A 26,068-nucleotide genomic window follows, 5' to 3' on the forward strand; every position below is an offset into this window, starting at 1 on the left:
TAAATATTATGGGGTTCTGGGTCGCGAAAAAAATGCCAGTTATAAAAAGGGATCGCAACTGGAAAAAATTTAAGAAGCCCTGTTTTAAAGGATAGGCCTCTCATCTTGGTTTATTGTTGACGCGTAAAATGCAGGATTAAAAAAAAAAAAATAGGATTTCCTTGTTATCATTATACAAAAAAAAGTAATATTTATGTAATGATGGGAGAATTTTCTAAGGAAAGTTATAAAGTAAGCTTTTAATTAGGTTATTTAAACTGCAGGTCGCTTTATAAGTGAAGTGGTTATGTCAGTATTCAGTTATAAGGTATTTCTCCCGCCTTCTTATCATGCCTTCGTAGTTGAGTGGTCAGCACGCTGGGCGCGTATCCAGAGGTGTTCATTTCTTATACAGAATTGTAAAAATAGCTTGTCAGGAGCATACTGTTTCTATTTGAGTTCTACTTGAGCTATTCTTACAACTACTATGATGTCTGCCATAACTTTTTTAATAAATTGTTACTTACTTCCTGCTCATCTGGAGTATTTATTTAAAGAGCTATTAACGAAACCATAGCTCGCAGTAGTATGATATTTATAAAGCATACCTTTGCAAGTTTTATCCGCGAAGTAAAACAGCTTTTCATTTTTTAATTCATAATAACGTAATAATTTTTTTTTTATGGAGATTTTATTCCAAGTGAGCTGCGTAAGATTTCAGATTTTATACTTTACAAAATCCCTTTCATCTGAATGAATCTCATTTTCAAGCTGTAGAGTTCCCCACTTGTAAATGCTACGTTACAGTTGAGCGCGTGAATAATCTTAAGAATTGATAAACGAATAATCGCTTGAGTTCGTGTGACAAGAAACAACAAGATGGAAAGGTAAATAACCCTTTATTATTCAAATAAGATTTAACAGAACTCCGTCTTGGAGTGTACAATAAAAGCCAACACTTGGGCTTGAACTTAAGAGGTAACTAATCTAAACTAAAGAGATATAACCGAAGCTATCAAGATTCTAACCGAGTTGACCCCTTAACGCTAATTGACTGTGAAGCTATCAAGGGCCTAAGTACGGCCGAGCGTAATAATAGCTTACGAGAGAGAAGCCTAAAAAGGCGGACGCGCGCTAATCAAGAACTAATATTCTCTCACTCAGCAAGTAGAACTTCGCGGTTAAGTACCGCTCCTCCTCATTATATATTCAGACGTGATTCTAAAACTACGTTCTGGCCGGAAGTAGTAAGTTGAAGTTAAGAATTTGACAGGAAAGAAGTTTAACTCAAAATTTAACTGTTAATAAAATTAACATAATCCTTACAAAGTGAATAGTATTTTCTGTGTTGTTAAGCTGTAATTTTCTCTCATTATTATTATTATTAGCAATAGTAGTCGTAGTAGAAGCATAGTAGAAGTATTAACGTATATCAAGGTGGCAAGAATGAAAACTGAAGGTCATTTTTGTGGCACGAAGAGTTGTGTTTGCGTCCAGCTATACTGTCGTATTGTTCCGACGACCTCCAATGCACGAAGTGTTCAGATATGCGCAATAACTCTCGTCACTCATTCATTGATGAAAAATTCTCGCATTGTCTTTTTGTCCTTCGCTAATAAATAACTATACGTCTGTGTTGACAGTGTGGAGTTTCCCACTGTACACCACTACGTTAACAACTGCGTAAAACTATGCGAATTGCTGGAACTTGAGGTTATGTAAACGTATACTGAATTCTGAAATACCAAAGTCTTTAAGTAAAGAAGATATAAAGTTTTTTTTAAAGAAAAGCTTCAAATTTTAATGTACTGTGGAAGTTACATAAACAGTCTACACTATCGACTTTATTTACAAATATCCCCCGTTTCATTTTCAGTTAATATTATTTAACCGTATATTTATGCGTAAACACGCTGTTTATAAAAATTAAAAAATTTTTAGGTGTATGTTGTTGTTTTGTTTTCAAGTTCATTACTAGTATTCAGCTTCGTTAATTTTATTAATACTTTATTATTTATAGGATTCTTATATTTTATTATTTCGTCTGTTAAATATAAAGGAGGTATGAATTTTAAAATAATAATATAGTGAACTCTTTGAAGACGATTTTGGTGTCTGTGAATGTGCTCATTTTAGAGAAATAATGCTTTATACCGATGTTTATTAATGTTGTCAAAAATATAGGTCTTTTTCACCTAGATGATCGTTATGAGAGGGTTCACTGTATTTAAGTATGTAATTGTATTTTTATCTGTAAATTATATTTTAACTTAATCTCTTTGTCAAGTTACGAAGATTGTAGAGACATTAGGATTTTTGATGCTGAGAGACGTGAAAAATGAGCAATGCCCTCGTCGGGACTCGAACCACGGACCTCTCGAATACGCATCGAGTGTGATGACCACTACACCACGAAGGCATGCTAAGAAGGCGGGAGAAATACCTTATAAGATTAAAAATATGAAGTATATGTAACTGAAAAATACATAATAGTTAGGCATTGGATGTTTTATCAATTTTCTAAGGCTTATTGTAACTGAAGTCAATTGTAAATGTTTTTTAGATAGATATGTTTTGAATACACCGAATTTCATGTTGCAGAAGTTCTTCACGTAATTTCAAAAATATTCTAAGATGGTACTTTAATGGTAAAAAAGAAATGAAAAATATATGAATTTCTAAACAAAGGGAGCTAGTGGTTTTTGATGCAATTAATTTTATTGTTAAGATTTAGAATAAAAATAACACTAATTTTCTTCTATTGTTCTTTGATGTTAGAAAGAATGAAGTTCTTCAGAAGATGAAATGGTGTAATCAGGTATTTACGATATAAATGATGAAAAAAATAGAAAAGTGTCTCCCGAAAGGTAACTATAATGAAAACCAGAAAATTTCTAGAAGCATATATTGTAGAAAGAGCCAGAAGGAAGGTAAAAATAAAAGAGAATGACGTAAAAGAGCTAAAACCACCATTAGAATGTCTGAACAAATTTTCGCTGAAAGACTGTAAAATTAATTGCAAATTCAGAATCAATAAACAGAATTCAAACTTAATGACATTATAGCTTTGCGGAACTTCCTCAGATCTCCAAAAGAATGTCGGTAAAATTTGCAAAAAAAAAAGGGGGGGCAGCGCAAAAGAATTTTATTGAGGAAAAATAAAAAATCTCTTAATATTTTATTATTGCTTTAGTAAAATCGCATTTTAAACATTGCATTTCATGAAATTTCTTTAAAAATCTCTGAAGTGTTAATTTTTTTAGGAAACCCAGTGTCACTTTTAGATTACCTGTGTTTCCTTGTTTTATCTCAACGCCCGTATATCATTAGCATGGAAAATTGGCTATTTAAGGTACTTATTTGTTCATAAATTACAAACGGTTGAACATGCTCAGTTTGCGTTACTATTTTGTTCGTAGTAATAACACATTATTATTTTATGCTTTTATGTATTATTATTTTGGATGAAAGAAATGGAATTTAGGAGTTAATTTCCTATATAAAAAATAAAACACGAAAAGAACTTATGTTAGAATACAACTATAATATTTTAAGTATTTTATTAATGTTTAGGTGGGTTTGTTTCACTAAAAGAAGAAGAGTAGAGGTATTTTGCATCATATAAACTTCGTCTTCGTACTTGTTAGTTATTTTTGAGATTTCTGGAAGAGTTTGAAGCCCAGATGTGACTTTTTTTAATCTTGAGAGCTTTCATAAGTAGGGGATTTTTTTCTTCTTTTATAAAGCAAACTAAAATAGCTTTATGGATATTATCCATGAAACTTATAAGTTGGTTTTTCTTACCTTTCGAACTAATAAATTAGAAGAAAGATAGTGGCACATTTTTGTATGTAATTGTTAGTGATTGATAAGTTATGGCAGTTATCGTTTTGCAACATCTTTGCATTTAGTTTGTTACTGTCAAAAGGATACTTAATTTATTCTGCAGAAAAAGATCTAAGAACAGGATTTCAGTGATGTTTCAAAAAAATATTTAGTCGTTTGCTTATTTGCAAGATCGAGTATTAAAATCAAAATATTTACAATTGCACAATATTGGAATATTAATATCAATTATACCTTTAATTGTTTTCTAATTCTGCTTACATTTAATAAATTACTTTGAAATTTAAAGTATAGGTAATTGTGTTCTAATATTTTACCATCTTCCTTGTGAAAAATCGTTTCGTTTTTTGATATTATGTTTTAATAATTGTATTTAAACCTTAAATAGTTATGAATCAATGAAAAATTTAAGTTTATAGCCGTACACATAAAATTTTTTTGTCTATTTTTACTTTCCGAAACAAAAACCGTTATTAATTGTTTTCAATTTTTATTTATGCGATATGATTTTAATGGGGATAATACTAAGTATTAAAAATCATTATCTATGTTTTTTTATAAGTTAGACATTTTGTTATAACATTTATGATAAAATATTTATTTTACTGTTTAATAGTGCCTAGCTATCCAATACTATTTCGTCATTTCATAACGCAAAATATATGCTTGCAGTAAGTATTACGTTGTTTTACTTTTACTTCTTTGCACGAAGTAAAGGAAGTGCTGCAATAGCGAAAAATTTCCGGTTTCATATTCGAACCAAAATATGTATTTCGATTACAAAATATCCATTTTTGAGTGATATATATTTATATACTTTTGGTTCGGCCGATGGCAACCAAAACGGGAGATGCACAATAACATGTTATAGCAGTCCCATATACAAAATTTTAGCGTTCTGCGTGTACTCCTTTTAGAGTTATTGCGATATGCATGCATACGTACGTACATACGTACAGACATCAAGAAAAAATATCTTCAAATCTATTTTGCAATCCGTTTTGGGAAAAAAGAGCCTTTTATTCTGTCCATACGTACAATTATCACGACGCAAAAACATCGTTGAAATGTATTCGAGAGCGGTCAAAATGGATATTTTCGTTGAAATATGATACCCGAAATTTTTCGCGATTACAATACTTCCTTTACTTTATACAAGAAGTAAAATCTATACACTGCACGAGGTTCTTCAAGTTAAGTAAATGCACTAAACGCGATTACGGCCCGGATTAACTGAAGTTTTGCATTGCTCAAGATGAATCTACAAATATATATCTATAATACTTAATGAAGAGGAAGGGGCCCACCAGCGGCCGAGCGGTAAAGACGCTAAACACTGGTAGTTCGGTCTGAGGTTTGAATCCCGCGAACGGGCTGGCTGCATGGGCGCCTTCGTGGTTTTCCCCATGTGTAACGTGTATACGAGGCTGTTCTCCTTAAAAAGTCCTCCACGAAGGCATCCCTCCCTTTAGGCAGATAGTTGTCGTGTGCTTTGCCATAATTAAATAATCCATTCCAATCCACTAATGAAGAGGAAGAAGACAGCATATCTGTCACTATTTTGATTTTGATAAAAGTATCAAGCCGCTATATGAAACAAAAGGAAGCCTAACGTATATTATTAAACCAGTTTAAAAAAGATAGCAATAAGTACAGGTTAATTTATTTTTCCAACCTTTTATTTTTATTTTCAACTTCAAAGTGAGACCAACCTTTCATGTTAAAATATAACTACGGCAATGCATTTGCTTATTCATAAAATCATTTCACATATTAGCTGTGTAACAAATGATGCCCTACAGAATCAAATACCAATGAATATTTTACTTGGTATATATATAATATTGAAACCGTTAATCGAATTTTTCCATTTCTCTAAATATTTTCCTCTCTTAAATTTCGGCATGTTTTTTCAGATCTATTTCGCATTCGTTTCGTAGTTCAATTTTTCACAATTTTCTTGAGATTTCCAGTATAAATGCTTTCTTTTCAAAGTTTTCAGGTTTTTGTTAATTTAAAAAATATTTCAGGATATTGATTAGGAAAGGGGAGGGGATATTTTATAAGTGAGCGATACCGTATAGTTCAAACGCAATAGCTCGAGGTTAGTTGGTATATTGTTATTTTAACCGTTAATTGGGGATTTTATTGACGTATATTTAACTTTTAAATTGCATTATTATTGTGTTTTACCTCTTTAATTTTAATTAAAATAATTATTAAATGAATTACGTGATTACAGTTTCATTACTAAGTGATTACTGAATTAAGTGATTCCTTTAAAAAAAGATTTCAGATAATTTCCACGTTATTATCTTCTCTTGCCTTTTTTTTAAGGCTAAATAAAAAGAAAAATTATCTGAATTTTTTTTGTGACAATAATATAGTATACAATTGAGTGAGTGCCCCTTTTTAAGTGCAGTAGCAGGGCGAGCTTTTTCCCATGCCCAAGTATAATACATGAACGTTTGAGACTGTTGTACCTTTCTGGAATTTTGATACTTCAAATCCGTTTATTCGAAAATTTTATAGATACTTTCGTCGCAAAAGAACAGGGGTGCAGGTACAAGTAGAGAGGGCAGTAGATAGTGACCAATAGGGAGGTGATCCACTTGTTTTACGCCCGGATTCTATCTCCTTCCGCTGCTCTCGATTAATAATTTCAAGGTTGGGCAAAATTATGCTGTTACTACTGGGACCCGCTCTAAACTATAAAGTATTTCTCCAGCCTTCTTAGCATGTCTTCGTGGTGTAGTGGTCAGCAGGCTCGGCGCGTATTCGAGAGGTCCGTGGTACGAGTCCCGGCGAGGGCATTGCTTATTTCACATGACTCCTGTTTCAAAAATTCCTAATGACTCTACAAGACAATTTGCCGTCTAGTGCTATCTCTGTGGTTTCTATATTCATCCGCCCAGTGCCTTTTTCAATTCTAAAAAGTCTGCCTTCTTGTGCGGGTGCAGCGGCTATGGCGCCCGCAACTATTTGCTATTCATACTACAGGTTTGTAACCAGCAACCCACACATATCTATAGTGAATATACATACCTTTCTGCATACGTCTAGCCCTGGACAACAGCAGGGTATAGCAAACAACAACAGCATGTACTCGTAGTTTAATAGTTTAACGATATTTCTGTTACGAATTTAATACATATGTAGATAATTTTAGTGAAATTATACGTAAAATTGTATTTTTTTCTTTTTGTTTAATGTAATATGAAAATTTAAAGGGACGATGCTCTACCTGAAAAAATAAAAATACATGAGCAATTCTATTTAGCACTGAGTAGATAGCTATCTCGCTAATTCGGGGATAACAATTTAGCGACCATTTGGTCAGATGTCCACAAATAGTGGCCAATGTTGGTGACATTTGGGTACATTCCTTGTATAACTGTAATGGGTATTGCAACTGAATAACTGCCATTAATCTATTTATGCAACCGTATCCGACTCTTTGTAACTTTAACCGTATATATGCCTTCCAGTAATTTGGAAGAATAAAATTTATCACAGAATTCTCGCCCGCCGGGTGAAAACTGTATAAGAGCCGCCGCGAGCATTTGCTCTCAATTTAAACTGCACAGAACTATGTTCTGAGGCAGACCTCCAGAGCACCCTGGTACATTCATAATAATGTCATTCATGAAGAATTTGACATTGTCCGGATAAAATCATTTTATTACCATCTTGTACGTAAATTTCATGCAAAAATGAGAACAATGTAGAGACATTACGTTATTTCGAAGCAGGAGAGATATATGGTCACTTTACTTAACCTGTTTCGCCAAACTGAGTTAATGGCACTACAGGGTTAGGAAGTCATCCTAGTCATTGCTAGCAATCTGACGGTTAGGCCGCCTTTCTACATTTTACTTTAATTTGTAGTTTCTTGGATATAATTATTTTCATTCACTTGCTTCATTATCACTAAGATGCCCTTGTTGCAGTAATAGTCCGTGAACAGTCTATTCACAGGATATGTGATGTAGTCGGAAGGAAAGAACTGCTGTCGAAGAAAAATGAGCAATGCCGTCGCCGGGACTCGAACCACGGACTTCTCGAATACGCGCCAAGTGTGCTGACCACTGCACCACGAAGGCATGCTAAGAAGGCGGGAGAAATACCTTATATACTATTCCTTTTAAAGAGGGACTGAGGATTAGGAAACCCAGTCGCCAAATCCTGGTGATGGAGAATCATCATCCACCACCTTTTTCAGTTCCAGCGCCACTGTACAGACATTAGGATTTTTGATGCTGAAAGACGTGAAAAATGAGCAATGCCCTCGAAAAGACTCGAATCACGGACCTCTCAAATACGTGCCGAGCGTGCTGACCACTACACTTTCTCCCGCATGCTAAGAAGGCGGGAAAAATACCTTATGACACTTAGTCATCATCCTGATCTACAGCTATAGCTGTCTGGATGAGCAGCATAAAAAGCGATTCATAGTCATACTTAACCCCAAGGTGATAATGGATTAATCAGTATTTCATGTCATTTTGTTTATAATTTTTCCTTTCTTGATCTGTATTATTTTATTGTATTATTATTGTATGCATTCCTTTTAAATTGTGTATCAAAAGTATAAACTTTATCACTACGACCGCTTGCATCCTGCGTTTAAGTACATTTTGTTCCCAGCTCGATCAGCTTTCTGAACAATCTCCTCCAACTATTTAATCAACATTTATGATATATTAAAAATAATCAGTAATGCGAGTTTGTTATTTTATTTCTTAACGTATTATTAAGTATATTATTTCGAAATTTTTAATCGTTCGATTCGAGGTAATGCACTGGGCCCAGACACCCAGGTGTCTTAAACACCGTTTCACGTCAGCTGTTATTAGTTTAGACCTGAATTCGGAGTGTTGAGATATCCGAAAGAGCTCCGCCTTTTAGATGCGTGTTTAACGTTCTTAATAGCTTGAAGTGTAATTTCTGGTTGAACTCCGTGATACTGTGAACGCCTGTACGAATTTTTCTGTGGAAAGTTCCAGAAGTGTAAAGTGTTTCTTTTGGTAAAATAAACTTTATCAAGCTCTCATAGTTCTGTGTGCATTTAGTCTATTATGAATTCGTACGCATGCAACGTTACTCATTGGAAGAAATTATTATTATAGTAGAATTCCAATTATCCGGTCTCCAGGCATCACGAATTCCAATTATCCTAATCGCTTGTTTTTCTTTCCAGACCAAATAAAATAACTTGTCATTAATTTATTATTGTTGTGTTTTTAATTTTTGCTTATTTAATAATATAAAATATAAATTACTATTTTATATAACTTTACGTTATTTACGCATGGATTTCATTTTACGTTACTAAAGAAATAATTCGTAATGATATTTAGTTTCGTTTTAAGTCGAATAGGACTAATTTTGCTTTTTATCTTACTTAGAAGAAAAATCATTTTTTTTAAATTTGATATTAAAACAAAAACGAGAACAATAGTGTGGTTAATTTCGAGTTTAATGCCGTTCCGAGTCTTAGTTTTAGATGTAGTTAAAATTAATTTCATTGTTTGTTCAGAAATGCGTGTTAGTGCATTTCTTATATATTAAAAAAATTACCGTATAATTTCTGTTGACATAAAGTAAGATAATTGGAAAAGTAAAGTTCCATTAATTATACCTAAATATTAAATTTTGTAATTTTTGGTGAGAAATTTATGGAGAAATTTAAAAATTTAGCTTGACGCCTTTTTTCCAGTTTGAGCCAAGAATAATTCACTTGGCGGAATTCTTAATTTATAGTATACTTACTTTCCTTTTTTTTTTCCATTGATGCATGAGAGGGAAAAAAGTCCATCGTTCATTCTTTCAAATAATTTGAACAAAGTGTGTAAACCATATTTTCGTTATTATCGCTTATATTAAATACGTCAAATTTCAGAACGCGCCAAAATGTAAATTCACGTATATCTAAGGAAATTTTGAATAAAAACTCTAATGTTTGGCAGATATGCTTAAAAATACTTTAAGATTAAGTTAAAAAATCTTTAAGTTAAAAATTTTATAGGTTATAATGCAAAAATTTTTTTCTAAAACTTTATAAAAAATATTTAAAAATACAAATTTTTAAAACAAATAATAAAATATTTGCGAATTATATTTGGATTAAGCCTAAATTTCGAAATCTGCAAGAAAGAATCAAGTAAGTTTTTAACAAAAAAGGAAGAGATATTAACAAATATATATCAAATTCAATTAACACTGAGGATCTAAAATTTTGAGAGATAACTTTTAAAAAAATACTCTTGTGATTTTTATAAAACTTGGCAGTTTGGCTTATTTGAGTCGTAAAATTGAAATATAGAAAAAAAAATTGGCATGTCATTTCAGAAAAAGTCCGATTTTGTGTCAAAATACCTATATTAGAAGAATGCCTAATATAAATCTAATACATACCTTAAGTCACGCTTTCGAGACATGAAAAACGCAAGTTGAATTTCGTCAATCGGCCCAGTAAAACGGAACTGTCTCTTTTTTTCTTTTACCGCAGTGTACACAAAATAAGAGAGGTTAAGCACAGAAACACGTTCATTTTGACTGATAATAAAATTTTGTCTCTTTTGTGTCAAGTACTACTTTCATTTTTACTGGTTTCACGCCTTCAAAACGAAAGCAATAAAGTAGATAGTAGATAGGCTATCCGCGGTGTATCCTCGAGAATTTTTTTTTAATTAGAGGTAAAAATTAAAGGTACGACTTAGACATGATCGGCTTATACTCGGAACAGCGGTATTTCTTTCATAAAGACTAGCATAGTTTTTTTTTTTTTTTTTTTTTTTTAAGACTAGCACATTTGAAACTTTGAATGCGAGTCTTGAAAAAGATTCTAGATTCAAATATTTGAATCTACTATACACATTATTCGCCATTCGAATATTTCGAATTCTAATCTAAGAAACAATGAAATGTACTAACTTAAAACCTTGGATAGCTTATTTGTATTGCCATTCAAAAGAAGTGCTTCTTAAAAAGTGACAAGCGGTTATTGCAATTTCTGTTGAAACTTGATCCCGTTATCAACTCATGGAGCTGCCATGCTGTTTCAATATGCCAGCCAACGAAATCTAATGGAATCTTTAAGTAATTAGTGCATCACGTTTTTTCGAAGATTCTTGCTACTGACTCTCAAATTATTTTGATTGCTCTGGAAACACATAGCCTATTCTGGAGATAAGTCCTCGATGTTTCTGGAAACTCATGCCGTGGTATATAAACGCTACATCGTGGTCATGACTCATTTTGTATACCAACTGAGGTTGTTGAATTTTGAACCTGTTACTCGAATATTTTTGCCCAAATGACGTTAAACCAGAAGGGCTATTAATTTTGGCATTTTGCGTTAAAAACTTTAAATGTCGGTTCACTTTTCAAACTGTTCACACTAAATATTACAGCCCTGTATTATATTTAAAGGAATTAAATAATGAAGAATCTGCGTAAATGTATGTATGTTTCTCACGCTGTGATAAAACGACGGTACCTAGAGCCATCCAATTTTGAATCGCTTACGTTTCCGCCCGAATATGGGCATCTGGAAGCCCACATTTGGAATTTGGAATTTGTTTTACTACCTATTTCATATTTTGTAAAACTTGACGAATTTTTTATTAACAAACTGAACGATTTCAAAGCGAGCTATGACAACACTGTACGAAAAAAAAAATTTATCTCCAGCGCGATAGACTGTGTATCGGAGGTTCTAAAGATATGATCACTTTAAAATTATTTTGCGATATTGCTGTTGAACTGAATTTTATGTTTTAAGTGAGGAGAACATGATATTTAATAAATAAAGGTAACCCACAAAACGTTTAAAAAAACGCCCCTTTGGGAGTAATATAAAATCTGAAAGCATTCAGTTTTTTTTTTTTTTTTTTTTTTTTTTTTTTTTGTTGTTGTTGCTGTTAAATTATGTCAGTGAAATGAGCTTGAAGTTTCAAGGATTTTAATTATGTTTGTCATTTAATTTATACTTATTTTCATAATAAGTTATATTCTTAAATATTTCTTCTCTTTCATTAAATGCAAATTTCAAAATTTACTTAACTAAAACTTTTTTTATTAAGTAAATAAATTTTTCTTATTACTATTACTTGAAAGAATTCAAGAAAATATAATTGTTGTGCCATTCCTAGTTTTTTTTACTCAGCATACACAACGTTGGTTTCTCCCAGCAAGACAGCATAATACTGATGTGACAACAAAACTTTATCTCAAAGAGTAGCATCCCTCATATGCGATTCTCCGGAACTACAGTGTTCTGCTAAAAATCGCTAGAATTCCGAAAGAAATTGGCATTTTTGAATAATTTTTATACTTATTTCTTATTCATTATTTCATGTAAGAATTATTTTGAGACCTAAATAATTATATGAAGGCTGTTTACAAAGATAAAAAAAGTTTAGAAACTCAGCCGTGAGAGATAACTTCCAATATATTTTACTTAGCATTTTCTCTCCTTTTGTTTAGCATTTTCGTTTTCCATCAAAGCTAAAATGAGAGATGGAGGATAATAATTACATACGTACACTGATATGCTGATTTTGGAAACGTAAGCGCAAACAGAGTGCGCATTATTTTCATTGAGGCTTTTTTTTTTTTTTTTTTTTTTTATAAAAATACGTTGATGGTCAGAGGTGGAAAAGCAGCTATGCGTCCTGCATTTCAAAGCGTTCAAGGTCAAACTCACGGGCATTAAAATTCTAGAGTAGTTACGCTGCATTCCTGCTCGAATTATGCTCGTTGAAAGACCTGCGAACGAGGGATACGCCATTCTGTTTATCTTTTTAATGTAGTTGTATCTTCTGCTTCCATGTTAACGCTTTAAGATTATAAAGTAACCCTATCGGCCCTTTCCATACGTAATACTGCGAAGTTCAGAAACAACAAAACTCTGTAGCCACTAGATACGTCTTTTATTACTATGAACAAAAGTAATAATATTAAGATATACGGAATACCTTTTTAAATAGTTCAGCAAGTCCCATTAAAGAGGTATTGTCATAGTTTGAAAGGCAAATCGAAGATTTTATGTTCTGTGAATGGCAATAGCTGACGCAGTAGACAGTTTCCTTTATTTAAAACGTTAGAATAGAAAAAAAAAAAAAAGTAGACGGCGACTTACTTAGTACGACTTAAATAATGAGACGTAAAAAATTGTAAAGCCTCGGCTTTAATTCAGTGCACTTTTGTAATGTTTTCCAAACAGTTTAGCTTCGTGATCGATTCGTAAAATTTGTAAGTCGTTGACATCGAGACGCACAAAGTAGCAGTTGCATTAAAAATATTAGCAGTCGTACCGATTTTTAAATTTCGTTATTTTCCGTAACAAACAGGTTTTCTATATCACTGATAAACTGGCGCTAAGCGCACCCGTTCTGGAATAAATTTTTCGATTTTTTAAGATGTTTAAAATTTTTAACATCATCTTATAGTAGACGTATTGGGTCAGTCCATAAATTCATGCGCATTTTTTTGGTAAATTTTTAAATAATATAAAAAACACAATTTAACATTTTAATCAATTATATATTTTTCTCCATTATCTACAATGTCTCGCCATCTTACTGGCAGCTTTGTTATGCCATTGCTGTAGAATGACTCTGCTTTCGATGCAAAAAAACTTGAAAGTTCATTGTGTACATCCTGTTTAGAATTTAATTTTTTTCCCAGTAAAAAAAAAACTTTTAAGGCACGAAATAAGTTAAAATCACTTGGGGCAATATCTGGGGAGTAAGCAGGATGTGGCAAAAGCTCCCAATTAAATTCACTTATTTTTTGCAGCGTTGTTCGAGCCGTATGCGGTCTAGCGTTGTCATGATGAAACAACACTTTCTTGATATTCGCCAATCGTGGGCGTTTCTTGATCCATTATGAGTTTAGGCGGCAAAGTCGTTCACTATAAACTTCTGAATGAATCGTTTGATGTGCTTCTAACAGCTCAAAACGTTCTGAAACGGGGTTCATCATTCATGCTGCTTTTTCCAACTTAAAAAAATTTTTAAACCATTTCTGGGCAGTCCTTACACTAATAGTGTGTTCACCATGTACATTATTAATTTTTATCGCTGCAAACCTGGCAGATTCACCACACGAAAATTAAAAATGTAGCACAGCACGTTTGTACTGATTATCTATATTCATCATCTATGAGTACTAAATTGCGTTCGATATTTACGAAAGTTTGTGATGAACTGACTAATATGTTAGTCAAACGATGACAAGTTTCAACAGGTTCGAAATTATATTGGTTTAGTAAATGCATCATAGTGAATTCCATGCATATTCTTAATGCGCACGAACTTATGGACTGACCCGATATTTTTAAACACACTTGCAAAAAATTAGAGCTTTTTTATTCAAAATTATCTAAGCTATACATGAATTTACATATTGGAGCGTTTTGAAATTTGACATCTTTTTCTTTGAGCGGTAATAACGCCAAATGGGGTTTATGCACTTTGTTAAAATTATTTGAAAGTATGAACGATAACTTTTTTCCTGCTCGTTTACAATGAAAAAATTTCCTTTTTTTGAAAATAAGTTGCTATAAATTAAGTAAATCATTCTTGACGAAAAGTGAAAAAAAAATGCACCAAGATAAATTTTTGAATTTCTCCGTAAATTTCACACCAAGTTTTACAAAATTTAATACTTAGGCATAATTTGAGTTGCAGAATTGAAGTATGGAGGAAAAAAGTGGCATGTCATTTCAGAAAGAGTCCGATTTTGAGTCAAAATACCTACGTTAGAAGGATGCTATATATAAATTTAATATGTATTCTAAGTCTCGCTTTCGAGACATTAAAAACGCAGTTTGAATTTCGTCAATTGGCCAAGTTGAACGGGAGATATAGAAGTTTAAAAGTTTTTTCTGCTATCCAAATCAAAAGCAATTTTTCAGCATGCTGTAACATCTATAACCTTTTTTTAGTAATTCAACTTCGCCTCCTTCGCAACGTCAGCCGGTTTAAATAGTGTTTTTGTTTTCACAATCGTAGATGCTATAGTATGGCATGCAAGAGCCAAACTTTGGACACGCATGCCATTTTCAAACTTTCCAAGGATCACTTTTTTCACCATCATGGTGATGCTAACATTTTTCTTCTTAGCTTGATTCTTCTCATTAACTTTCCTAAAACTCATTGTTAATGAATTAAAAAAAAATTGCTCGAAGAAAAACACAAAAATTCCCAGAATTGGAGCGCGACTTGTTTGTTGAACAGTAGCAGCATGCGAACCGATCCTCATTGACAGTCGTAGTATTGTCTCGAAAAAGATAAACAAGTGTAGTACTCGCGACCGTGACTCATCGAACTCGAGTCATATTCCAAACAAAAATTTCGTTTTCATCATGAATCAAGAACAATTTTTAAAAAATTGGATGTAATCATTCTTACGCATGTTATTTCTGACCTAACATTTGCATTTTTTCATAAAATTTTATTAATATCTCATTAAAATTCTTTCACGAACATCTACACTTTTATTTTTAGTTATACTCGTATATCACTAAGAATGTTGTGATAATTACAAAAATTATTTTTTCTTTTTAATGTATTTAACCGAATACTGTTCTTTAAAAAGTTTTTTTTTAATTTAATGTATAGTATATTTAATACATTCTACGAAAGGGGGAAGGCAAAAGGAGAAAATCATTGGCTTTCAACATAGAGAAATTGTTGCCTCCAGTCGGATTAATAGCATCAACTTCAGGCAAATTTGAGACCGTATAAAAAGGACAAAAATTCAGATAGTTATTAGTCCAAAGGGACAATTTGCCCAGAAGGACTATTAATTTCATTTTGGCATTCTGTGTTGATTCACTATAAGCGTTGTTTCACTTTTCAAATCGTTGCCACCCAATATTATCGCCCTGTATTATATTTTAAAAAAAAATTAAATAATGAAGAATCTGCATAAATGTATATATGTTTCTCGCATTGTGAACCAACGTGTTCTCGCAACGATACCTAGAACCATCTTGATTATTACATGCTTTTTAGTATACGAGTAACGCATTTTAGATTTTTATTAGTTTTGACTAAGATTTGAGAAACCGTTCTTGAAAAACATTTGACAATTTGTTGATTATCAAGTATTTTGAAATTTCTTTTTTCCTTATCTGTAGCTTTTACTTCCTTTTACGAAGTAATGGAAGTACTGTAATCGCGAAAAATTTCGGTGTTTTATATTTCAACGAAAATATCCATTTCAAGTGCTCTCGAAACCATTTGAACAATTCGCATGACATCTGTACGCGACTGTAATTTTGCATGACATCTGTACGCGAGGACGGAATAAAAAACTGTTTTTGCCGAAATGGATTGTAAAATGAATCGAAAATGGATTCAGAAGAGACTTTTTCCTTGACGTCTGTACGCAGATACGTATGTATGTATTTCACCATAACTCAGAAACGAGTAGTCTCAAAACGCTGAAATTTTGTACATAAGATTGCTATAACACGTAGTTGTGCACCTCTCTTTCTAGTTGTAATCGGTCGCACTAAAAGTATATATATATACTCACTCCGTTACCTGGCTTGAGCTCAGTATTTAATTCTTATACTTCAGTAAATTACGCGTTCTTTGCTTTAAAAGTGATTGGATTATGTTGTTCTTATGTTCCGATTAAGATTTTTATGTCGTTAGTTAATCTGCATGCAATAGTTGTAGAATTATCAACAATTTAAAAGTTGTTTAAGTGCTACTAAGCCTGACGTAGTCGCCATTTATTTGCATCTGAAATAGTAGTGTAGTGAATTAAATCAGTGTCTATACCTTCAGTGTCTTTTTGCCGATTGGGATCAAAAGCAAACTTTCAGTTTTGTGCACCGAAAAATGTGACATCTTACCCGCTGGCTGAATTGCTTGTTTTGGGGTAGGAACTCTAATTTTAATTGTAATTTTTTTAACTGTTTTAACTGTATTTGGTGTTTTATGTTTTTCTGCATTTTACAATTTTTAATGAAGGTGTTTTGAGTTCTTATACATTTTTGTCTTGCCGCGAATTGAGAACTGAACTAATTGAATGAGAAATATATCTCTAATGAAATTCGAGGAAATAAGTTTAAATGAAATGCTACACAAAATTTGTATTATTTGATAGGCCATACAAGAAAGTCATGTGGTACCTACATCAGATTTTTTGGATTAGGATTCGAAAAAATTCGAAAGTCGAAAAACGCACAAAGATTCGAATTTTCGTACACAGAATCTGTTTCAAGGTTTGGTGGAATTTCAGAATTCGTATTTTCATTCCTAAAAGATACGAGTCTAACGTCATAGTTCCAATTAAAAAGTTCCTTTAATAATTCAAAGCTACATAATTGTTTATCGTTCTAGATACATATTATTGGTAATTTGATTTAATACAAATCCCAGATTGGAGTATGTTATCAAAACATATTTTACATTTACATTCTCTTTTTAGGCGTCCAATGGCACAAGCGGACAGAAGAAGAATCGTCCTTTCTCCAGCTTGCCTTTCCATGCTGTTTTCCATCCATCTGGGAAAAAGCAAAAAGCTACCATGGACGACACTTACATTTCTAAGGTCAGTGAATTTTGTTTTCTGTTAATTTCTTTGAAACGTCCTCCGTATTGAACTTGAACATGATATGTGGATTAAAGAGTATACTGTATCTTTAGAAATTATCTGCAAAGAAATGCTTTAGTATTGTGATATAAATAAAATCCAGTTTTGAAACAAGAAACTGTAGATAACTATTCTACGTGCCAAAAGTGATGGTGATCACTTCATATCTTAGCTAACAATGATGCAAGCTAAGATATGAAGTCCCGTAATTCTTCGTAGAAATTATGAAGATTGGGAAATGTATTTTAATACAGAATAAGATGAATAAGATTTGAGTATTTAAGGGAAAAAAGTAAGAAAAATCGACGAAAAACCAATAAAAGTAATGAAGGAAGCGTATTCTATGTTGGATAAGCTTCTTTAGCTAATTAAAAATCACATAGAATTGAAGGTCCCCTAAGAAATCAAGGCACGCTCATTTTTTCCTGATCCCCTCCTGTAGATAGATGTTAAAAAAATTAAAAAAAAATAAAAATAAAAATACGGTTAGAAATTTAGGCGCCCTTGCGTATGACGTTCAGAGGCGCTCGTGCGTGGGATGTTGTTTTGTTGTCTGGTACTGATGGTTTAAAAAACAGCGAAAATTAATCATAATTGTAGAATTAATGCGGAAGAAAAACGATAAACGCATAGGAAAAACTAATGGTAACCATATTAAATTCAACGTCTTAAGCCCGTCGTTGTTATCTGGTAGTAAATTCATAATTGTTATATCTAATTCTTTAGTTTATCGCATAACAGCAAGGAATTTTTATGTCCCATCTACCGTATAAATTCGTAAAATGTAATAAAGATTCCGGCACCTTTATGCAACAAGTAGACAATTGTTTGCCAAGATTAAGACCTTAATATGGGTGTCCTGGCAGTCTTAATGAAAGGTAGCTTTATTCATAATACCAAACTTCATAAGGGTGCCGGCACATTTGTGCTCTTATATCGGAGCATTCTTGTGACTTTGCAAGAGGTTTTCAGCTCAAAAAATGTCGACATCTTTGTGCGATGGAATTCTTACTTCTTGAGGAGCGACGGAAAACATGAAGAAGTGCCGGTACGTTTTTTCAAATTGCCCTCACTGGTTACACTAACCCAGTCTGTCTCTGCACAAAGACCACGAAAAAACTGCCGGTACGTTTTTTCAGATTGCCCTCACCGGTTAGACTAACCTAGTTTGCCCCTGCACATAGACCAAGAAATAAATTATCTCAGTGTTTCAAATCATATATATACATCATTTGGGTTCCCACTTCATTTCGTACATTCACATACATAATTTCAGAATATCCAGTAAAAAGCTAACGAAATTAAACAAAAGTACATAATCCCCTTTGTAGAATATTCTTCGAGTTATCGTGGTTTAGGTTATTGCGAGGAAGTTATGATGATGCAGAATTACTCATTCAAATTTGGAAAGAAAAACGTATTGGGAAAATAATGAAGAAATTTTTGTAGAATTGAAGTATTAATTTTCCCTACTTAACGAACAGATCTGAAGCAAAAAAACTATTCCAGAAAGGAAAAAAAAAAAAAAAACACATGCCAGAACCCGTTGATAATAAAAATATCAAGAAAATGATAATTGAAACCGAAGACTCGAAACCTGGCTTTTTAGAAAATATTTTAAGAATAACTGGTTCGTTTCGACGTTTTTTTAATTCGACTTTTTTTTTTTAATTTGTGTAACAATTCACAAATAAATGTATTAAAACTATTTTCAAAAATAATGTGTTCAGAATTCTGTCATTTTTCACTTTTTGTATGAATAATTTCCATTTCGGGTAAACCATAAATGGAATTATCCGAAAAGTGTTATCCGAAATATATCCGCCTCAATTAATTCGGATAAACTGGCTCTACTTTATTTGATTCTACAGCTCAAGACCATGAATACGTAGATGTTTAATAAAGAACAAGAAATAAAAAAATCATGTTTTATCGCAAAGAATCTGCTGTTGTGTTTATCTGATAAGCTACTATTAGAATTACTAGTTTTAGGCAGTGATGATCAGTAGCATCTGATTTTATCGTTACCGGTTGGCTGATCACCTGAGTGAATTCAACCTGTTTATTTCAAAATGATAACGATTAACTGTTATCGCCAAATGCCTCGTGTCTGCAATAGGTATTTGAGTACGAATTCCTGAAGAATATTTAGAAAAAGAGAATCAACGATAAAAACACTTTTTTTTCTCTCTTAATCCGGAGAAGCAGGTCGTCACGAAACAATATAAGTGAGATAATGCAAGAATGTTATCATCTTTTACATTGCAGGAGCGGGGGATTTTTATCATCATATTTTACTGGGATAGGTGACGGATATATCAGAGGTCGTTTTCAAAAATGCACGCCAAAATGCACGCCCAGAAAATAAAAAATAAAAATAATAATAATAAAAAGGCTGGCATCATTTCGCGTAAGAAGTGTCACATGTATTTGCTTGGAAACTTCATTTCAAACTTGTTTAGAAGTTCATTTTGAATTGAGATTGACAAGAAAATAGCATAGCAGGTGTCTTACATTTTTATACATCTACGCCTGTAATTTTTTTTCTATGAATCATACACCTGGTAATCTGTGGTGTAAACAGAGTTTACTTTTATTCCGGATCGAATCTAATGCTCTTAGTTATCAATCGTACGAAGTAGTAAACATCTAATCATATGGCTTCTAAAAGCATCTGTTCATATGGCTTCTTAAAGAATCTAAAAATGACAGTTAATAAACTGCCATCTGTATTATATGAGAGAAGCAAATATATATATATACGTATAGATATATATATATATTTTTTTTACCTTATAGTCATTTTTTCCAGGAATAAAAGATTTTTTTCACTTAAGTTGATTATAATTAGAGGGAAATTTACTTCTACTACCAAGACAGTGTAGTATCTCTACTACCAGACAATTCGTTATTTTAATATGAAGTATATCCTGAAATCTTTTTTCACAAATATCACAACGTTTCATATCTAAAGATTGTATAACTCAGCTTTACTTACTCTGTTTCGCTTTATCAATGTAACTGGCTTTATATTTCAATTTTTTTTCCCTTTGAATATTTTCTTTTAGCATCTTTGGGGTGCCGCACAGACGGGAAAGTGTTTAGTGACTCTGACTACTGTACCGAAAGGTCCCGGGTTCGAATCCCGGAGAAGGTACGGATGTAAATTTTCTCATCTTCGGAGGTAACGCTGGACGTTTGTTAGGTGCCTCCATAATGAAATGACCACTATTTCTGGCGTTAGTAGTGGTCAAAACCTAAAATGGCTGGTGCCCACCATACGGGGGGGGGAACATTTTTGGAGTATTCTACTAAGGTAAAAATGCTTGTCATTTCAATTACCTATTAGCTTTCTAAAAGAAATGATTTTGATAAATTCCTTTCTCCAGCTAAATTAACGTTTTGTCTCTTGAGTCTTTCATTTATAAACCACCGACGAGTTGTAATTAGAAAAGTAGTGTTACTCCTTGCATTTTATCCAACAAGAGCTTTGATCTCCCGTTATTGAGAAAGGATTCTATTTTAGCCACTATCGTTTTAATCACTATCGTTCACTGAATTTAGTTTACAATTTTGAAATATTTGTGATGAAATAATAACTTCAGAGATTGCTGCATTTTTCAGCTTTTCAATAAATGTTTCTATTTTACGAAAGTAGTAGTTTAATGATTAAACTTTAATCATTAAAAATGAAATCTAAATAGCATTTTTTCGGGAGATGCGATAATTTTAAGACATTACATTTAAATGTAGACTATTGATTCATAGATCCGTACGTTTCATTTTAAAATTTCTCTAACTAAATTCAGTTCATATTGAATTTGAGTCCAGTTCCAATTGAATTTAAAGTTCTGAAACTATTCATTACTCATAATGATGAATGATTGCTATGAAAAAAATTATCTTCATTGATAAATGCAATAAACTGTAACAGGATTGTAAGGTATTTTCTGCCTTCTTGCCCTTCGCCGTGTAGCTGAGAAACATGTCCTGCTAGCATTCGGCAGGTTCGGAGATCGAATTCACACTGCATCCCTTCCTCTGGCAGATCACAGTGTGTGTCGCCGTAATTTAAAAAAAATAACAATAAAAATGATTTTTTTAAAAATCTGAAAGCTTTTTCAAATTTTACATTGACCTACTCATTTCATCTTTCAAAAATTTTCAGCTCCGAAAATTCCCTGATTAACGAAAGTATACCTGTTTTGTTATTATGATATACGGAAATATATAAAGCTTATTCTAACATCAGATATACACTCACGTTTGTGAAAATTGCAACACCAAGAAGGAATCGTCATAATTGAATGCAATTTAATACACAGTTGAGTGGTAGTGGTACAAATAAATGATTAAATGTTCAAAGCAAACAAACAAGAACAAGAGATCAGAATCAGTATTTTGTGTGGCCACCACGCGCCGCAATAAGTGCTGCTACACGACGTGGCATGGAGTCAAACAAAGTTTGAATGTCTGACTGAGGAAGAGCATTCCATATCGTTTGTACGCGTACCCAAAGTTCGTCTGCAGACGCAACAGGACGAGGATCACGAGCAAGACGCCGACCAATGACATCCCACACATGTTCAATTGGCGACATATCCGAGGAACACGCAGGCCAAGGAAGAAGCTGTACCTGCTGCGCTGCAAAGAAGGATTTAACAATCCGAGCAGTATGAGGGCGGGCATTGTCCTGTTGAAATACAGCGCCTGGCAAGCTTTGAAGGAAGGGAACAGCTTCGGGCTGTAGAACTTCACGGATATACCGGTTGCTGTTCAATTGCCCACAATTCGTAGCAATTGAGATCGTCTATGATATGCTATGGCGAACCAGACCATAACTCCGGGTGTTCGTCCACTGTGGCGTTCGATAATGCACTCCGGAAGGTGGCGTTCACCGGCATAGCGTCTGACACGAATGCGGCCATCATGGTACCACAAATTAAAGCGGGATTCGTCAGAAAACACGACATGCTGCCAATCAGCACGCCAGTCTCTATGCTGATTGGCCCATTGTAGCCGCAGGCGGCGATGGTCGTGCGTTAGGGAGATCCTGTATAAAGGAGTCCGTGCGCGCAGTCCACACTGCAGCAGACGTCTACGAATTGATGAAGCACACAATGAAACACCTGTAGCTATTGACCACAGTGCTGCCAATTGTCTAGAGGAAGCTGTACGGTCCGTCCGCGCCATGCGGACCAGGTGTCTATCATCGCGAGCTGACGTCACATTTCGGGGTCCACTCCCGGATTTCCGAGTTGTCCGACACTCGTCCGTCCACTGCTTCCAAACGCGCATCACTGTGCTGCTGTTACGCTGCACACGAGAGGCTACTGCACGATACGACAATCCAGCTTCACGAAGGCCGATGATTCTCCCTCGTTCAAACTCTGTAAGTTGTTCAAATCTCGCTCTCTTTCGTCGACGAGGCATAAGTACAGATTGAGTTAACGTTTACCACTAGCAGATAACCACCGATAACCATACACGCCTCGCTACAGCCGTCTATTTATTCGGATCCATCAGCCGTTCAGAGGGCGCTGCTCAGCATACGCATGCGCTACGGATTTGCAATTCTAATCATTTGCATATCATGCGCTACTTTGCATTTCCTGAAAATTTCAGCTCACTCGCGTAAGTCCTTCATGGTGTTGCAATTTTCACAAACGTGAGTGTATATTATGTTAAACTTGCACAAAAATTTTGTTTAACTGCAGTAAATCTATATTATTCTTTTCCCGGCTGTTGAGAAGCACAAGTTTTTAGTGTGAAAGACACACCTATGAGATGACTTGCACTTCTCAATATTTTTGCGAATCGATATTTTAATTATGATGTAAATAAAAGTGCGCGTACCTTCATAATAAAATAAGTTTTCATACTTTAGAATTTGGCAGCATCAGAAAAATTTAATTGTTGTTAAGTTATTGTTTTGAATAGGGTTCTGAAGTTTACGAAATATTTACTGTACACCTTGCATAAAAATAAATGAGACAGTTCTATATCTCCCGTTCTACTGGGCCGACGAATCAAATTTGATTTGCGGTTTTCATGCCTTGAAAGCGAGACTTAAGATATATATTAAATTTATATAGAGTAATCTTATAACACATATTTTGACACAATATCGGACGTTTTCTGACAGGACATATCGAGTTTTTTCCATATTTCGATTCTACGACTCAAATTATGCCAAACCATCGCACAAGTAGTTTTTTAAATATTAGGTCTCAAAATTTTAGCTCCTCAGTGTTAATTGAATTTGATATAGATTAATTGATGTCTCTTTTTCTATTAAAATTACTTCATTCCTTCTTTCATAGTAAGAAATTTAGGTTTAGTCCAAACAAATTTCGCATCTATTTTCCGATTCGTTTTCAAAATTTGCATTTTTAGAAATTTTTATAATTTTTTTCGAAAAGGTTTTTGAAGTATAACTTATAATATTTTTATTATCACTGCAAAATTTAGAGATTTTTATTCAAAATTTCCCAAGACATACGTGAATTGATATATATTTGAAAATTGGCATATTTGTTATAAGGGATAATAACACCAAATGCGATTTAAGTACTTTACTAAAATTAATTGAAAAGAATGAATGATGAACCTTTTATTTTCTGCTCGTGCAATGAAAAGAAAAGGAAAATTTACCATAAATTAAGAATTTCGCCTGGTCACTTATTCTTGGCCCAAATTCAAAAAAATGCGCCAAGATAAATTTTTAAATTTCTCTAAATTAATAAATAAAATTCTTACATAAATAAATAAACACTTATCTGTTTTCCGTCGATGGTTAAGATCTACGTTACAGTTATGAAACTAATGCAGACGAAATTTATCAAAATATTGTCAATCTGTTTAAATACTACATTTTTTGTAGAGGTGTGCAGAATATATTCGGTATTCATTTATTATTATTATGCTACCATAAATAAAAGGGCAACATTTTATTTATCTTTAAAGCATGAAGTGTATTTAATGCATACACTAAAAACAACATGTTTAAAACCAGCTAATAAAAAAAATTATATGTTGAGAAACTATGGTTAGTGAATAATGCATCGACTGTTTTGGATTTCAGTGCGTTTTAGTTTTCGTATGTCTGCATCATATTCTGCTCCATGTTTTCCTAAACCAGACAGATAAATTGATTGGAAAATGCTTGCATTCTTTATTTCCAGCACCTGGAGCGCATTACGGTTCCTTTGCGAGGTCACGATTTCACCGGCCTTGGCTTTAACATCTGCGGCAACATGAGGGATGGCATCTTCGTGAAGGACGTCCTGCACAGGGGGCCCGCCTCCGAATCTGGGAAGATAAAAGCAGGTCAGTGAGCAGCGACTTCAAAAAAGTTGATAATATTTTTTTCTCTCTCCATTACTCCCCCTTTTTACATAACCATTTTGTCTTCCATCATATTTGTTGTTGATTGATAATGCTGTTGTCTCAGTCGGCTGTGGAATGTTTGTTGAGCCTTTGAAATATATTGTTGTTCATAGTTCCAGCTTCAGAAAAGGCAATTAAAGAGATTGCCATAATAATACGTTAGCAGCGCATTTCTTAATTACTAGCGATTCAGTCACTGTCAAGATGTTGAAGTTGGTTGAACATCATAAGCCCGGAACATTTCAAAATCAAGATAACGATTCATTTTCTACACGCCGTTCATTTCTGATCATTTAATAGCCTTTAACAGTCTGAATGGCTATACAAATTGGTTGATATATCACTTTTTTTTTGTACTTTCTTATGAATATTTTTACCTGAAATGGAAAGCTAATGTTAGTGGAACATAAATTTTTCATCCACAGGTAAAACATAAATAAAAGTGAATTTCATCAATGGTATAATTCTGAGGCATAAAATAAGGACGAACGAAATAATTCCGGGCTGTGCTAGGGTCAGTACAGAAGATGGATTGCAGATTTAACTTTACTAATTAGTAAACTTTTAGTTTGAAGTTTACTAATTAGTATTATCTTAGAACACTTATTCATCAAGATGAAACTATAGATAGGCAGTCACTCATATGCGACTTTTTGCAACAGCTTTCAGAAAACTTTCACATTCTTCATACAGATCTCATGGAGTATCCAGTTAAAAAAATGATTTTTAACAAACTTTTTATTGTGATATATCAAACATTTGTGATTTTTTTATGTACACCTGACTTTATGTCTTTCGTTCGAAGGTGATCGAATTGTTGGTGTGACAGTCTCATTTGGAGCCATGGTATACGAAGATGCATTGACCATCCTGTCCTATGCTTCGCCGTACGACGTTAAGCTGGAAATAGAAAAAAGTTCTTCCTCGTCCAGCGTTGCGAGAGCTGTCCATCTTCCCTCGTCGTCCCCCAAGAGACTGGGTGCATCTACGAGCTTCAGAAGTGGTGGACAAAGAAGACTGTTCCATCCTCTGTACAGAAGCCAGTCGATTGACGACCTGACGCAGATTGGGAAGGATAGTTTCCTCGGGGGAAATTCCTCTGGTGCTTAGAATATTTAGTTCAGATATTTTTTTTAATCATTAGAAAAAATATATTGTTACCTAATTACTGGTGTATCGTAAATTATTTTGCAGCGGTATATACTATACTAGAGCGCGTGTAAGACGATCCCCT

General features: G+C 33.4%; 1 protein-coding gene across 1 annotated transcript in view; it reads left to right on the forward strand.

The window, feature by feature from the left end:
- Positions 1-26,068, forward strand: part of LOC118186662 (uncharacterized) — a 241,765-nt gene that overhangs the window by 171,394 nt on the left and 44,303 nt on the right. Inside the window, exons 4-6 of the mRNA XM_035356785.2 lie at positions 17,281-17,403; positions 24,630-24,774; positions 25,640-25,936. Of these exons, the coding sequence (XP_035212676.2) occupies positions 17,281-17,403; positions 24,630-24,774; positions 25,640-25,936 (565 nt within the window). The remainder of the gene's footprint in view (positions 1-17,280; positions 17,404-24,629; positions 24,775-25,639; positions 25,937-26,068) is intronic.

This window comes from Stegodyphus dumicola, chromosome 10 (genome assembly GCF_044657685.1).
Source record: "Stegodyphus dumicola isolate Sdum_Otavi_A_Nest chromosome 10, ASM4465768v1".
NCBI classification, from domain to species: domain Eukaryota; kingdom Metazoa; phylum Arthropoda; class Arachnida; order Araneae; family Eresidae; genus Stegodyphus; species Stegodyphus dumicola.